Source organism: Octopus sinensis, linkage group LG1, assembly GCF_006345805.1.
Source record: "Octopus sinensis linkage group LG1, ASM634580v1, whole genome shotgun sequence".
Lineage (NCBI taxonomy): Eukaryota > Metazoa > Mollusca > Cephalopoda > Octopoda > Octopodidae > Octopus > Octopus sinensis.
The window spans coordinates 130,330,256-130,348,204 of record NC_042997.1 but is presented as its reverse complement, the minus strand read 5'-3'; the positions used below and the strand labels follow the sequence as shown (position 1 = coordinate 130,348,204).

The 17,949-nt window shown below is 38.2% G+C and overlaps 1 protein-coding gene across 1 annotated transcript in view; it reads right to left on the bottom strand.

Moving 5' to 3' along the window:
• The window catches only part of LOC115215038 (E3 ubiquitin-protein ligase RNF31), a 69,079-nt gene that overhangs the window by 5,014 nt on the left and 46,116 nt on the right, over nt 1-17,949 (bottom strand). The window contains exons 12-20 of the mRNA XM_029784175.2: nt 17,441-17,656; nt 16,129-16,344; nt 13,824-13,997; nt 11,247-11,348; nt 8,888-8,977; nt 7,089-7,203; nt 6,736-6,854; nt 3,910-4,023; nt 2,504-2,646 (exon numbers count right to left, since the gene is read on the bottom strand). Of these exons, the coding sequence (XP_029640035.1) occupies nt 2,504-2,646; nt 3,910-4,023; nt 6,736-6,854; nt 7,089-7,203; nt 8,888-8,977; nt 11,247-11,348; nt 13,824-13,997; nt 16,129-16,344; nt 17,441-17,656 (1,289 nt within the window). The remainder of the gene's footprint in view (nt 1-2,503; nt 2,647-3,909; nt 4,024-6,735; nt 6,855-7,088; nt 7,204-8,887; nt 8,978-11,246; nt 11,349-13,823; nt 13,998-16,128; nt 16,345-17,440; nt 17,657-17,949) is intronic.

The window sequence follows — 17,949 nt, the reverse complement described above, 5'->3', positions numbered from 1 at the left end:
CAGAGTGTAAGTACCTTGAGAGAAAAGTTGGACCTAAGAAGCATCAGTTGTGGTGTGCAAGAGAGACGTTTGCGCTGACATGGTCATGTGGCGAGAATGGATGAAGATAGTTGTGTGAAAAAGTTCCACACCCTAGCGGTTGAGGGAACCTGTGGAAGAGGCAGACCCAGGAAAACCTGGGACGAGGTGGTGAAACACAACCTTCAAACTTTAGGTCTCACCGAGGAAATAACTAGAGACCGAGACCTTTGGAAGTATGCTGTACGTGAGAAGACCTGGCAGGACAAGTGAGATCATAACCCGTGGCCTCTACATGGGATGTAGCCAGTCCACTTATGTATACCTTTTCTTCTTGGGACACAAAACTCTACTAGTGAAGACCTGTTGAGGCAAGTGAAAATCCAAAATCAAAATCAAAATCGATCAACATCAATGGAAATTGCAGCTGTGGTAACAGTGCCGGTGGTACGTAAAAGAACCGAACGTGGCCGTTGCCAGCACCGATCCAACTGGCCTCGTGCCGGTGGCACATAAAAAGCACCATCCGATCGTAGCTGTTTGCCAGCCTCGCCTGGCACATAAAAAGCACCCACTACACTCACAGAGTGGTTGGCATTAGGAAGGGCATTCAGTCGTCGAAACATTGCCAGATCAGACTGGGCCTGGTGCAGCCTTCTGGCTTCCCAGACCCCAGTTGAACCGTCCAAACCATGCTAGCATGGAAAGTGGACACTAAACGATGATGATGATGATGATATATATTCATATTCTACTGAATGGCACCTTGAAAAAGTATCTTCTATAGCCTCAGAGTGATGAATACTTTGCTGAGTAAAACCCTCATTCTACCAACTCTTGAGCATCCCATGTTTCAGTTATGTTCCCCACCAAATCTTTTCCAGCACATTCACTATCTACCTGTTGTCACTTGTAACAAATGCCAATTCCTATGCAAACAATACCTCTTTCCACTCTTCCCTAACTGTCTGCACACAATACATATACATCACAACAAACCTGCACTCTCTTCATAGATGAGCCTTTTGTTTACAAAGACCATGCAACATGTCAAGACATATCAAAAAGCCCCGACATACTTTCGAGATGGACTGAAAGCAAACAACACTATTAGAAAAACCATTACTCTTTTACTTGTTTCAGTCATTTGACTGCAGCCATGCTGGAGCACCACCTTTAGTCGAGGAAATCGACCCCAGGACTTATTCTCTGTAAGCCTAGTACTTATTCTATCGGTCTCTTTTTGCCGAACCGCTAAGTTACGGGGATGTAAACACACAAGCATCGGTTGTCAAGCGATGTTGGAGGGAAGAGGGGACAAACACAGACACACACACATATATATACATATACATATATACGACAGGCTTCTTTCAGTTTCCGTCTACCAAATCCACTCACAAGGCTTTGGTCGGCCCAAGGCTATAGTAGAAGACACTTGCCCAAGGTGCCACACAGTGGGACTGAACCACGAACCATGTGGTTAGTAAGCAAGCTACTTACCACACAGCCACTCCTGCGCCTGTTTACAATCAGCAAACAAAATACACATGTAGATGATAGAAATACAAACTCAAACAATACAAACACATATATACAATTCTGTATTTATTACCCAATTGGTACGGAGCCAACACAAGACATCAATAGAGTTTTATAAGCTTTAAAAAATTTGCTCTATCTATGGGTATAGTGTAGAGCAGTGATTCCCAAACTTTTTCAGGCTGCCACCCTCTTGGTTCTAAGGCCACATTCCTAGTACCCCTCGCTCCACTTACCATCACAGACATAGACCATTTTCTGCAGCAAGTTCAATACAACAGTATGTCACAAATAAAACTTGACCTAATTAACCCTTTATTTTATTTGTTTTGCATCCATTGCCCCATTTTGGTTACCCCATTATCGCCCCACTTTTCTTCAAAGCCCCCCCCCCCGGATCTTTCCACCGTCCCCAGGGGAGCAATGCCACCCACTTTGGGAACCACTGGTGTAGAGGATAAAAAGTGTTGGCTAGTTTTGAGTCCAATCCCAAGCAAAGTTCTAAGGTGGATCACAAGACACCTGAAGAAGGCTGAAGCATACAACAGCTGAAACATAGTCACAGCAAGAATCAAGATGAGGGACACCAGCCTAACTAATATACACAGTGTACATAATAAACAGATGTATATAACCAGTTTCTATCAATGAAACCCACTCACAAGGTTTTGGTCAGTTAGGGACTATAATAAAAGACACTTGCTCAAGGTTCCACAGAGAGACATAACATAAAGACAGATGATTGTGAAGTAAAGATTTTAACCATACAGCCATGCCCACACATGTATAATCCCTATAAGTATCAAAGAATGTTCTATGCTGGTAGAGGCTGAATAGAGATATGTCTCAAATTATCCCATATTCTTTCTTGATATTTGATTATCAACAAGTTCTTATACATATCTCATCTTACAGAATACTAGATAAAAACCTTTGAACTTACGTGCAAAAACCAGCGTTACCCCGTGAAGCATCTTTTCCACATTTGGCATCTTTGTAAGTATCAGACGAGATTTCTTTCTGTTCAATCACAGGACACACATCGACTTGTTCTTTAGATTCTGTGTCAAAATTTACATGACTCATCTGCAAAATAGTTGGAAAAAAAAATGCAAGATAATTCTTCATGGCAGTTGCTTTGCTATGTAAAGGGTTTCTAATTTCTAATCCAAACACAGACAGCTATGATTGTGCAAAGGAAGAGAAAAGTAAACAGATTTCATGCATTTCTCACATTTTAATTGCAAATATTTTTTGCATCATTCCTGCTTAAGTTTAAAATAAATTAATGCTATGAGAAGGCAGTACCATAGCCAATGAGGGTTATCCAAGGCGTGGTTATTGTTAGTTGGAAACCTGAAGACCTATGCTTTCCTGTACAAGCAACACCTAACAACCAGATGTTAACTAAGAGAGAAGCTTGGAAAGATTAACCCTTTTGTTACCAACCCAGCTGAAACCGGCTCTGGCTCAGAGTACAAATGTCTTGTTTTCATCAGTTTTGAATTCAAATCTTCCACCAAACCTTAGTCACAATTTATGTTCCTAACACTGGCTGAATGATAACTAAGTTATTTTACTAAATTCTTTGTTATATTTAAAGTAATTGAAAGAAATACAGAGCATCTCAAAATAAATACAGTAACGAAATGGTTAAAACAATTTTTCTTAACATTTCTATCCCATAGTTGCTTCGGTTAACATATTACTTGCTTTAATGAAAGCAGATGGCTTAGTGGTTAGGGTATTTGCATCACGATCATAAGGACGTGAGTTTGATTCTCGGTGGTGTGTGGTGTCCTTGAGCAAGACACTTTATTTCACACTGACTCCAGTTCACTCAGCTGGCAAAAATGAATAGTACCTGAATTTCAAAGGGCCAGCCTTGTTACATTCTTTCATGCTGAATCTCCCTGAGAATTACATTAAGGGTACACGTGTCTGTGGAGTGCTCAGCCACTCGCATATTAATTTCACAAGTAGGCTGTTCTGTTGAGTGGATCAGATAGAACTCTCATTGTCATAACTGACGAAGTGCCAGTATTGTTCACTTCACAGTTGAATGGCTAGGCATCTTGAACCAGGTACAGAATTTTAACTCTCTGAATTAATCTTTGAAATCAAGCAGACATGTTCCCTATTCCATCTGACCTATGCAAACATGGAAAGGTGGACTTTAACCCTAAAGTGATGATGAAGAGTTAAAACTAAGAGAGGTGCCACTTTGGAGAAACAATTTTGGTATGAGACACTTCAAAACAACTTGATATTTGGAAAAGATATTATTCTAAATACCTCAATGTAATATAAACCACCACCACCACCAGCACAGTTACATTTCAAACTTACCTGAAGTAATTTCTGCAGGTCTCCAATAGAGTTGTCTCGCAGGTAATATAAACAATTTCTTGGATGGTGGGCATGGATACCTTTTGTGCAACAGCTTTTGAATTTTTTGCATTCCTAGTGAAGTGATAGATGCAAATTTTAAAATACATTTAATATTAGAATGAAACAATAAATATTTTAAATTAAATCATTATTTTCATACAGTTCTAAATAAAAAAAGATATTGAGCTAATGAGGGCACTTCTATGTAGATTCTCAACCTGCCAGAAATAGCAGCAAAATAGCTTTCAAATCATGGGAAACTGTGTAAAGCCATATCTAAAAACAGTCAAGTACACCCAGTTGTGGGAAGACCTTCTGCTGTGCAAATAGTCTTGGGAGAGAATTCTCGTTGAAGACAATATGCAAAAGCACAAGACAAACATGCCATCAGGTACAAACACAAGATCTCCATTTCATGATCAGAAAAGGACAAATTCTTTTCTTCATTTTGCTTTTTGAACAGCATAGCGTATGTCTGTTGATGCGTGTAAAGCTTGACCAATATACCTAATTCTTTCTTGGAATTGATTCTTAGAGCATATATAAAACTATAATAGCATGTAAATATTGAGTTGAAAATCCTTTTTGGAAAGATCAAGACAAAGGCTGTCCTTGAGACATCAAAACATATTTCATCTTTAATCATCATCATTTAACGTCTGCTTTCCATGCTGGCATGGGTTGGACAATTTGTCAAGAGCTGGCCAGTTGAAGAGATACCTGGGCTCCATGTCAGTTTTGGCATGATTTCTATAGCTGGATGCCCTTCCTAATGCTAATCACTTTACAGAGTCCTTAACGTTTTCAAGCACGTGTTATTGTATATAGTGAAAGTTGTTTTCAGTAAAATTGTTGTTGACTATTTCCGGTTCAGTTTTGGACTCAGAAATTTTATGAAATATTCTTCTTTTACCTTCCGGAGAAGATCATTCTCTTCATTTATTTTATGAAGAAGGAAAATTATAAATTTTCCTTGTGCATAGGTGTCCAGATGATTACTACATGGTATGCATCTAGGTGCAATCCCTGAATCCAAAACTAAACCAGAAACAGTCAACAACAATTTGACTGAAAACAACTTCCACAATATACAATAACACATGCTTGAAAACGTTAAGAATTGAAAGCACTTGCATATCTATAAAACCAAAGCCCACACACATTTTGTGAAACCACTTCCGAAAGGTTATTGTCTTTCAGCTTTCTAAAAAGGTTCTTTTCTCAATCTTAACATTTAATCTTCTCTCAAAAAATATATATATATATATATATATAGGTAGAAACTCCTTAAGATGTACCCAGTATAAGCTATGGATACATAAGCGGTGCAGCAATACCAAAGGAAGGTTAAAATGGGAAACTAGTCACTGTGTGTGGCAGGTGCACAGGTACAATTAACACCACAAATGTACAAAAAATAGACTCCATCAAATGCCAGAGAGGTAAGCTAGAGATAGTTGATAGCGTCCATTATCTAGATGACCAAGTTAGTAGTGGAGGTGAATGCTCCAAGAGTGTAACTGCTAGAATAAGAATATACTAGGCAAAGTTCAGAGACCTCGTACCTCTGTTAGTAACAAAGAGCCTCTCCCTAAGAGTGAAAGGCAGACTGTATGGCGCCTGTGTGCAAGTAACCATGCTACATGGCAGTGAAGTGGGCCTGTGACTGCCGAAGACATGTGTCGGCTTGAAAGAAATGACGATAGTATGCTTCGCTGGATGTACAATGTCGATGTGTATGTACAACAGAGTGTAAGCATCTTGACAGACGTGGTGTGCAAGAGAGACAACTCAGTTGGTATGGTCATATGATGCATATGGATGAAAAAGTTGTAAAGAGCGTTGATCTCTAACTGTGGAGGGAACTTGTGGTAGAGATAAACCCAGAAAGACATGGGATGAGGTGGTGAAGCATGATCTATGAACTTTGGACCTCAGAGAGATGATGACAAGTGACCCAAAATCTCTGGCAATATGATGTGCATGAGAAGACTCATCAGGCCAAGTGAAATCGTAGTCTTGGTCACTGCCAGTGCTATGTAAATGACACCCATGAATCATAGTTGTGGTCATTGATGGTACCATGTAGATGGCACCTATGAATCATCGTGGTCAATGCCAGTACCATGTAAAATGGTGCCATGTAAATTGGTACCCAGGAATCATGATCATTGGTGGTGCCATGCAAATGGTACCCATGAATCAGAATCGTGGTCATTGCCGGTGTTATGTAAATGGCACCCATCTGTGAATAATTGCCATGGTCATTGCTGGTTAGCATTAGGAAGGGCATCCAGTTGTAGAAACCATGCCAAATCAGACTGGAACCAGGTGCAGCTCTCTGGCTCATCAACTCTAGTCAAACTATCTAACCCATGCCAGCATGGAGAGAGGACGTTAAAGGCTAATGATGAAGCTGATATATATATATACACTAGCAGTCCAACCCATGCTAGCATGGAAAGCGGACGTTAAACGATGATGATATATATATATACACACACACACACATATACATATATATATATATATATATATATATATATATATATATATATAATATATATATATATATGAAGGCAAGATAGAATACATGGCATATATCTAGCAGAAAAGTGCCTAGACAGTGGTATTTCTGTTACTACTTGTCAAAGAGATCAGTTTGTCTAGACCACTGTGAATAGGAAAAGAGTAAAATAAGTCTGCAATCTATTAAACACTGGTATTCACTCCTTAAATGACAAATCTACAGATCAGCAAACATAATTTAAATATATGACTTACATCTTTTGAGTAAAATTTTTTCTGGCAGCCAGAACAAAACTGATGTCGGCATTCTTTGCAGGTAAAATGAATACAACCACCTTTACTTAGGAAGTAAACGTATTTACATTGTGGACAGACTGAAATAGAAGAGGTAGTAACAATTATTTGTTTGTGTGTATGTAAACATATAGATAAGGTATAGAATAGATTGTGCTACATATAGAAACAGGACGCCCTGGGAGAAATGTTGGACATAAGAAGCATCAGATGTGGTGTGCAAGAGAGACGTTTGCATTGGTATGGTCATGTACTATGGATGGATGAGGAGAGCTGTGGGTGAAAAGTTTTAGGGTGAAAACTTAAATACGTACTAATTCCATTCTTTTTGAGTATTATTTCAAGACCTTGTGCTTGATTTTCTGGATGGTTATTAATCAACCATTCATTGTATTTTTCACAACTTAGATTCTGGTGCTGATCACCCCACTGAAACAGAAGACAACATTTAGTAGTAGGCAACAACAATAAACATCATATCAGCATCAACAATATTTAACATTTTTCTACGGTGTTATAAAGGTTGGATATATCTGCCTGATTTCTCATCTCTTGTGGGAGTCTTCTTTTTTAATCTTAGTTTGGCACCATCACTTCTTCCCATGTCTTTACAGAAAAGGAAGACAGGAAGTGAGATAGAAGGAATAGTGATGCATAGCAATATCATTAAATATCTTGGCATCAGATGAAGCAAGTAATATCTGTTACTAGCTTAAAAGCCACACTGTGCGGACTTTTAAGCTTCCTCCTGTAGAGGGCTAATCGGGCCTGTTGCCCAAAACTAAAGAGATCTAAATAGCATGACTATAATATTTCTATAATGAATATATGCCTCCATGGTGTTTGATTAGAGGTTAAGGACAGTTGGCCAATTTGTCCCAAAGTTCTTATCTTGGCATAAAATTAACAAAGCAAATGTTATTTATCTCCTGCTTGATCTCTGGCATCATGTGATAAACGCCAACCAAAGTGGCATGGATTAGCCAAACTTTACCTGCTGGAAATAGCAACACAAATGTTTTTAAGTCAGATCCCAATGCTGGATATTCAAGAACGAAATGAAGGGCAGATTTTCAATCCCAGGCGAGCTGGCAAAATCGTTAGCATGCCGGGCGAAATACTTAGCAGTATTTTGTCTGCCATTACATTCTAAGTTCAAATTCTGCCGAGGTCGACTTTGCCTTTCATCCTTTCAGGGTCAATAAATTAAGTACCAGTTATGCACTGGGGTCGATGTAATCGACTTAATCCTTTTGTCTGTCCTTGTTTGTCCCCTCTATGTTTAGCCCCTTGTGGGCAATAAATAAATAAGATTTTCAATCCCAGGATCATCCTGATTCCAAAAAGGTATGATATGGTTATGTAGAGCAAATATAGACTGAGATACGGGGGTCCAGACGGACAGACAAAATTTCGCTTTTATTATTATTATAGATATCACCTCATCTATACAACCTAAACAGAATAGGTATCTCAGTTCTTGGTGATGCCTAGACTATCATTAATGTTCTATATTTTTTTATAATTAAAGTGTAAGATTGTATTTCCTGAACTTGAATAATTCACAGACAAAGCACAAGTTAAATTCTAAGAGAAGACCTTCAGCAATAGATAAAATTAACACTAATTATGAGTTGAACTAAGACAAGATATAGTTTAAATTTATAGTAAGCTGCAGGTACAACACCAATTTTTCCAAAAACCTTTGGTTCCGAAGCCTTTTCAGATTATTGACTTTTCCAAATAAGAGGTGGTCACCTCTAAAGTAAACAAATGTTAAATTTGCTTCAAATAATTAAATGAAATACAGATGCCTGTATATTAGTATGAATGATAAAAGTTTAAGGTACCAGAAACTAGTCTGGAGGCTGCAAGAATCTGAAGTTCCCACTCATTAATTAGTGCAGAATATAAGCAGTTCCAGAACATCAGTGTCTGGAAATTTAGTGTTGTACCTGCATGTGTAAGAGAATGATATAGGTAAATCTGGAAACTTTGCAAAAAATAGAAACATGATGAAAATTAAGAGAGAAGATGATAGTAGTCTGCTCTTTGGTCCTAAACTTAATCCATCTCGTCTGCAGCATAATAAAAGAGAGAAGTAAAAACTTACCACTTTCTCACATTTAAAACACATCGCTCTGTTACAAAATGGACAACTCATCTTCAGTCCTTTTCCATCAAACAGAAAACCACCACCACACTGAAAAAGAAGTACAATGAATTTTCAATAATTTTTTCCTTATACTGGTGTGTTCTGGTAAACAGGAGCAAATTCCCTTCATTTTCCTGTATTCTTTGCAAAGTACATGCACGCACACACACTTATACACATAAAAATACACATACAAACACTTATCTTTAATTTGTTTCTATCATTAGACTGCAGCCATGCTGGGGCATCACCTTGTAGAAATTTTAGTCAAACGAATCAACCCCAGTACTTCTTTATTTAAGCCTGGTATTTATTCTATTGGCCTCTTTTGCTGAACTGCTAAGTTATGGGGACATAAACACACCAACCTGATTTTCAAGCGGTAGTAGGACACACACACACACATAGTTAATCCAAAAATGAACAAAGAGAAAACACAACAACGCGAGGACGTGGAACAAGTATAGTGTTATTGGATGCTCAGGAAAGGAAAGAAAGAAGGAGGATTTAACATTTCGAGCAGCGCTCTTCATCAGAAACATAGAAAAAGGAAAGGTCAAAGGAAGGGAAGACAGAGAAAGAAAATCGCCAACAATACACACGCGGTCACATATTGAAATGACCAGAAGATATATATATACACATGTATTCAACAAGTTTCTATTAGTTTCCATCTGCCAAATGCACTCACAAGGCTTTGGTCTGCCTGAGGCTATAGTAGAAGACACTTGTAGAAGATGCCACTCAGTGGGACTGAACCTCGAAGCACATGGTCGGGAAGCAAGCTTCTTACTACATTTTTCTATATTCACATGATTAGAATGCATTTGAAAAATATACTTTACTATATACACAGACTATTAACCACATCATTACACTCCCACCCCCATTCAAGACCCTTCACACACCAGAATAACCTCACAGTTAAGTAATCCTTTAGTCACCACCGTAACAGATCCCTATCCTACTTCTCCACCATCACTTCTATAGCTAATACAATACTCTCTGTCTTCAAAACTTACAAGTTGTGTGCCATCCAAGCACACCTAATATGACTGCCTCTCTCTGTCTCTCTCTCCACCTTTCAACGTCCTTACTGTGTTCCATCCCCAAATTGTAGACCAAATAACTTGCTCGATCCTCCTTCTATATATACAACTGTAACTTTCTGGGACTCATCATCATCATTTAATGTCCATTTTCCATCTACTATATGGCTCAGAAACCTGGATGTTATCAAAGAAGTTTGTGAGGCGGTTGGATGGAACTTACACTCGCCTCCTTATGAGAGCTCAAAATCTCTCGTGGAAGCGTCATCCAACCAAAGTACAAATATATGGGAAATTACCACCTGTATCATCTCTTGTGAAAGGTAAAAGAGTCCAGTTTGCTGGACATTGTTGTAGAGCTGAAGACGAGGTAATTTCTACTTTTCTCCTCTGGAAGCCATCTGCTCGCGATACCAGAGGGCGCACACTCTCCTACCCTGATGTAATCTCCAGGGATACAGGCATCCAGCAACAGGACCTCTGTAATGCTATGATGGACTGTGAAGTCTGGCATAACATAGTAAATTCCATTGTCTCGACCACGGTCGAACAATGATGATGATGGGCTTGATGGTTTGGCTAGAGCTGGCTGTATTTTGGCTTGATATCTATAGCTGAGAGCCCCTCCTAACAGTAAACACTTTGCAGACTGTACTGGGTGTTTTTTTAATGTGGCACTAGTACAGATGGGTGGTTTTTTACATGGCACCAACACTTTTTATGTGGCACCTTTATGTTTCCCCAGCAGACATTCAAGCTAAACCTCAGCCTTGCTGGTAGTTTTAGAGCCTCGGAATTGATATAAGTGTCCTATTTAGAATGTGGGAAAAAAGTTAAATATCATGTGCAGTCTACTAATTAAGGCCATCACACAATATTTTGTAAAAGCAAAATATAATTAAAATTCAACAAATTGTACGAAAGTGCCATGCCATAACATATTTATTATCATCATAATCATTTTAACACCTGTTCCTCCGTACTTGCACGTATCAGAAAGATTTCATTCAGGAAGATTTTCTGCATCTTGAGGCTCTTCCAGATTTTTAAGCCTCACTTGTTTCCGAGCGAGGTAAGATTTCCCCATAACCAGGCATGTTTTTATGGAAGACTGGATGCAAAGGAACCACATGTGTAACAGAGGCACTTGTTTACAACTATCCTGTAATGTCATTACACACACACACACACGACAGGCTTCTTTTTCAGTCAACAAATTAAGTGAATACAACACAGAGTGAAGACACTACAAAAGGAGCAATACTCACCTGCTGACACCAGCGGAAGTTAGGATCCCTCTGTAAGTGCCAATCACGTAGTTTGGTCTCATACAACATATTAGTCTTATGACTAAAATTATTTTGTTTAATCTGAAAAATTTGCATTTTGAAATATTTTCAAAATATTAGTAAAAAGCAACAACAGAGTAAGAGAATCAATATTCAGACATTTTTAATACTCAATATATGTTAGCTAATTGCATAACACAATTATGGCCAACAACTGGTCATATATATGGTCAATTATTCTGCTAGAAGTAACAGGTAAATTGCCCTCAAATCATATCTGACTATCTTAAAAACGAAACACTACATCGGGACATTGATACATGAAATACCTTTGATCATAGGATCTTCTTGGTCACAGTTTAACCTAGAGTTAGACAAAAACAGTGTAGCTAACTGATAATAACCACCTACTTTCATAAATGATTTATGAAAACTATTCACCCTACCCACCAATTTCGTATGATATATCTGAAGTACTGTACCCTATTTCTCTTCAACTTTTGAAAGTCTTAAGAATTTTCTACCCTGACTATACAAGGTCCTACTGAGAGATAACCATTATATAATCTTCTCTTTGTCTATAAAAACCAATCCCTTTGCTGCTAGCACTAGTGATGCAATGTGTATGTGTGAGTGTTGAGTGGTAAATCATGGGACAACACTTTTGCGCTTACGCTGGCCACATCCAGTTCAAATATTCTACCTATTTTTATGTCCAAAACAGTTTGATCTGGCTTTCGCCCATACCCTGCAACGTCATTCTAAAAATAAACAATCACATCATTGAAATCTCTATGCTACAAGATAATGCATGATTAATTCAAACCAATGTGAATAAATAACCAGTACATTTGATAGATAAATCTGATTGTTAAAGGGTTAAAAGACGAAATTAAAATATAGAGTGACATATGATTCTTAGGCAAGATACTTGTTTCTCAACTTCTGAACAAGATTAGGGATACTCTTGCATGTTCATACTATTATTCAATGTAAAAGTGAGTGAATTTATAAAGATGCTTATTGTTATATGAAATACCAGCCAAACTAATCACATAACAGAAGCAAGCCAACAAGGGGCTTTCGACTTTCTTATTTGACCTGCTAGAAATAATTGTCAAATATCCTTCAACTAACACCCTACAGTATTAAAAAAAAAAAGCAAATTAGATAATGTAGTCTGATATAATTTATGCCTGGAGAAAAGGTGGAATGATGTTAGATGGAATACCTCTTATCATAAGTCTGTTGAATCAAGAGGCAGACTGTAGTTAAACAGTAACCACAGCAGCTGACAATAGAGTTTACAGTTAGAATGGTTAAATGTTGTAGCAGTAATAATAATAATAACAATGAAATTATTGTATACAGTGCTCAGGTGCACCACAACTTGTCAAAAGTGTGTATAAAGCATTTGCAGTAATGTACAAATGTCTGGGAAGTGAACAGCGTATGAGTCAGATACATGCTTGCGTGTGTATGGAGGAGAGAAAATCAGGTGTAGTGTTGGCGAATCTCAGGAAGCATGGAAGTTTTGAAAGATGCAGTGCTCCGACAACTAACAACTGATGCCGGCAGTTTGTTCCATGCTTCAGCAACTCTTAGCGTGAAAAAATGTTTCCAAAAGTCATGGGAGCTGACTGTAAACATGTCCACAGGTGTTAAACAGATGGAGTTTGAAAAGGTGCTCAGAGTTATTGTTAGTAAGATAGTTAATAATTTTATGGGTGTCTGCCAAGAATGCTGATGATGTTTTCAATACTTAACTCTCTTGATACCAACCCACCAGAGAACACTCTTGCTTCTGATATAAATTCCTTGTTTCAAAGAGATCAGAATTATATTTCAGAAATTTTGATGGAAAAAATATGTTCCTAACACCAGCTTAACAATAAAAAAGTTATTTTACAGAGTTGTTCATTATTTTCAAAATTAATCAAAACAAAAGCAGAGTATCTCAATAGAAATATGGTAATGAAAGGGTTAAAGACATTTAAAGTTGAAGTTGAAATCAAATATCGAAGTTGAAATCAAATCGAAGTCGAAATCAAATTCGGTGACTGGCATCCGTTGCTAGTGGAGCGCTTAGAGTACCATACGAGTGAGATCATTGCCAGAGCAACAAGCTGGCCTTTGTGCCGATGGCACGTTAAGCACACCATTCGAGCGTGATCGTTACCACGTCACCTTACTAGCACTTGTGCTTGTGGCATGTGAAATATTCGAGCGAGGCCGTCGCCAGTGCCACTGGACTGGCTCCTGTTCAGGTGGCACGTAAAAAGCACCATTTGGGCGTGGCCGTTGCCAGTACCACCAAACTGGCCCTCATGCCGGTGGCACGTAAAAGCACCCACTACACTCTCGGAGTGGTTGGCGTAAGGAAGGGCATCCAGCTGTAGAAACTCTGCCAGATCAGATTGGAGTCTGGTTCGCCAGACCTCAGTCAAATCGTCCAACCCATGCCAGCATAGAAAGCGGACGTTAAATGATGATGATGATGATGATGAAATCATCAAAGGTGAATGAAAATAACAGAACATTGTACAAGATGCTTACCTGGATGCCTAAAATGTTGAAATAATTACGAACTGTGTCAGATTCACTAAGTTCAGGTAAGCTACATATAGGACAAGTCCAAGTAACAACAGGTTCATTATTTATCTTCAGCTCAAAATATTGTTGGAAACATCCAATACAAAATTTACAATCACACGAACAAAGTGTCATAATCTGAAAAGAGAGAGAGAGATGTTGAAAGGTCAGAGCTAAGGTAAACACTGATTTTACAGGAAAATTTGTAGAATTCAATAAATTTCACTGCAGCAAAGAACCTAAGGTTTTGAACACTTGCCTTTTGTTTGACAGTAAGGACAAATAAGATGATATTGCTGTAGTTTTGACTTAGTGAATGATGAATGAGAGTTGGGGGAAAGACCAGAATATAAGAAGTGGGGTAGGTGAGATGCAAGGTAAACAAATGGGAAAGGGGGTGTAGAGAGAAAAAGGGCATAAGCTTTGAACAAATCTCAAGTGGAGGTTAAGTAAAGAGGGAAGAAGTGAGGAAGAGGGTGATAGAAAGAGTAGGAGGCAAGAAGCAAATGATGATGATGGTGATGTTCAAATGGCTACAGAGTAGAACATCACCATTCTTTTATTCTTTTACTTGTTTCAGTCATTTGATTGCAGCCACGCTGGAGCATCACCTTTAGTCGAACAAATCAACTCCAGGACTTATTCTTTGTAAGCCTAGTACTTATTCTATCGGTCTCTTTTGCTGAACCGCTATGTTACGGGGATGTAAACACATCAGTATTGGTTCTTAAGCAAAGTTGGGGGAACAAATACATATATATATATACAGCAGAATTCTTTCAGTTTCCATCTATCAAATCCACTCAGAAGGTTTTGGTTGGCCCGAGGCTATAGTAGAAGACATTTGCCCAATGTGCCCAATGTGCCATGCAGTGGAACTGAACCCGGGGCCATGTGGTTGGGAAGCAAGCTTTTTACCACACAGCCACTCCTGCACCTATCATCGTCATTTAATGTGTGTTTTCCATGCTGGCATGGGTTGGACAGTTTGACAGGAGCTGATAAGGCCAGGAGCCACATCAGGTTCCATAGTCTGTTTTGGCATGGTTTCTCTGGTTGAATGCCCTTCCTAATGCCAACCACTTTTACGGTGTGTACTGAGTGATATTTACATGGCACTAGCACCAGTGCTTTTTATGTGGGACCAGCACTGACAGGGTCACCAAGTAACTTGCAAGACAAAAAAACCCTCAGCTGGGGGTGTGGAGTAGTACTGATGGGGGTGGCTTTGTGCCAGTTGAGAGGGATGAAAAGTGGATAGGGATAGATGACTTGCTGTAAAGTAGAAACATGGATAAGAAAATTCTATAGGAAGAACGGTCACAAGTTGTATAGTAATATAGATCATATATGCACAGGTAGCCTCCAGTGATGTTGTTTGTGGTTGTTGGTTTGGTGAATATTGTGTTGGGAGCTAGTGACTGTTATATTACTGCTGCTGATAATTGCAATACAGGTAAATATCTAAATGTATTCTACCAAAATGTAATTAAAAGGAAGATGCTGAAGACCTTTAACATCCAGTGCTTCCAGAAGATCCTTTCAATTACCTAGCAAGATATGTTTATGCACAGAGAAATCCTTCATGGAGCCAATACCAATGCCAGCATTGAACCCACAAGATACAGGCATCAACTAAGATGACTCAGATACGTAATTCACATCAGGATCTCCTGCAAGTACATGATGGGCAACACTAGGCTGAAGAACCAAAAAAGCAGTTCAAAGATTAACTGAAGATCACTTTGAAAAGATGTAGAATCAGTCTTTCAAGACTGGAAGATATTGCTAATTGATCTTCCCTTTAACAGAGTCACTGCCAAACAGGGACTGAAGATATATAGGAGAAACACACTCAGTACTATTCAGAGAAGTGAGAAAAGAAGCAAACAAACATAGTTACACGTGGCTTCTCCAACCAAACATTTACTTGTCCCATCTACAATCAAAGCTGAGATCTCTAGCAATCAAATGGTCCAGAAATTAAGGTAAAATATCCATCAAATAATAAAGATGGAGAATCTTAAGAAAGCATGGGTTAGTATATATTGTACTCTATAGGTTGTAGCAGGTGGTGTGTTGTGTTTTTTGTAGTTTGTATTATGTTGTTTGAGGAGTGTATTGTGCTGTTTGCAGTGCACTCTGTAGATTATAGTGTGTTGTGTGGTTTGTAGTGAGTGCAGTGTAGTAGTTTGTAGGGTATATTCTAATATGGTTGTAATGTGTAGTGTTTTTTACAGTGGATTCTGTGTGTGTGTGTGATACTTACTTTGGTTTGGGGGTGAGAATTAAAGCAGATTTTGCATTCAATTCTCAACTGTTTCAAAGCAAGGTCCATACTAGTTGTATTCTGCACTATTTCAACAATATCAGCAATATCACAGTTCTCAAGAGTTTGGAGACTTTTGTCAATAATACCTACAACATATTCAGCTCGGCGCCAACCTTTGAATGCAATTTCAGAATAGGCTGCCCTAACACGTCTCTGAAAAGAAATAAAATAATGAAACTGATAAAAATATGAGAGGGTGAATATGTAGCAAATGACATTTTTCAGCTCTTATTTTATGCTCTTTCGGTGCCTGGTAAAATATAGACACACGCACACACACACACACACACATACTATGAGTGAAAATATCTTACATACTTCCACATATACTAAACCTGGAGGAGACATAGATACTCAATTGACATGTTATAACTACCCTTATCAATCAATACTTGATGCACTTTTACCTTACTAGTTTATTAAATGAAAATACACTCAAATCTTGTCAATGACCTAGTTTTAAAAATAATTTTGTCAGTTCTTTGAAGTTATAAATACCAGTTGATATCAATTCTACATGCTGTTGAAAATAACAGAAAGTGGATACATTAATGTGTGTGGGATGGGGTGAATAGTAAATCTTTGAAATAGTAGAATCAAGTGTACTTCTTTCAAAGTCAAATAAAATAAGGGATGTTGAGGAAATAAAACAATTTCCAAAGTAGTTGCAGAGAATTCTACAATGAAACAACAATTCAGACTAAATAGCATCTTCACCTCACTAAGAGACATCACCCACTTCCTTCCAATGAAATCCTGATTCTACTGAGTGCCTATCCTACCTTAGACACTAAGTGACATCTTGACCCTATTCAGTGACATCACCACCCAATCAATGACACTTTGACCCAAATCAGTAACATCACTCCCCAGTCAGTGGTATCACCACCACAAAGGTAGTGAGCTGGCAGAAACATTAGCACACCAGGCAAAATGCTTAGCGGTATTTCGTCTGCCGCTACGTTCTGAGTTCAAAAGGTCGACTTTGTTTTTCATTCTTTCAGGGTCGATTAAATAAGTACCAGTTATGCACTGGGGTCGATATAATTGACTTAATCTGTTTGTCTGTCCTTGTTTGTCTTCTCTGTGTTTAGCCCCTTGTGGGTAGTAAAGAAATAGGTATTACCACTACATCATGTAAAGTCAGAAAAGGCTACAATATAATTAGATTAATAATGTAATGTAATCTTCTGTTAAAAATGGATATCTAGACGAAATAAGTAATTGATGGAATTGTTGCAGAACTTACTTGGACATCTACTTGATTGTCTTTTAAAAGGTTAATTAAGTCAGCTGATAACGAACGATTGAGAGGCTCATTTATAGCCCAAATTCTTTTCTCATATTCATCTAAACTAGGTGTAAATAACTCTTGGAGTATTAGATCAACATCTCCACTATGTTTCTGAAAAGCTTGTTTGAAATCTTCTTCAGAGAAATTGCCAAATTCTTGCGACTTTCTAAGCTGAAAAAACAAAAAATACATATAAGTGAATAAAATTTTTAAAAAATTAGTATACTCCCAAGACATAGTTTCAATAACTATAACAGGTACAAGAATTATCATTCTATGACAGACACAATCAACTAGTGAGTCACTCAGTCACTCACTGATAGTAACCCAGAGACAAACATTGTGCCACAAAGACAGACAGACAATCACCTGCTGGCAAATACCATTGACCACAGACAGTCAGCTATCATCAGACACAGTAACCTATTGTCACAGTCTGTTGTTGGCATAGTCACGCAGTAACA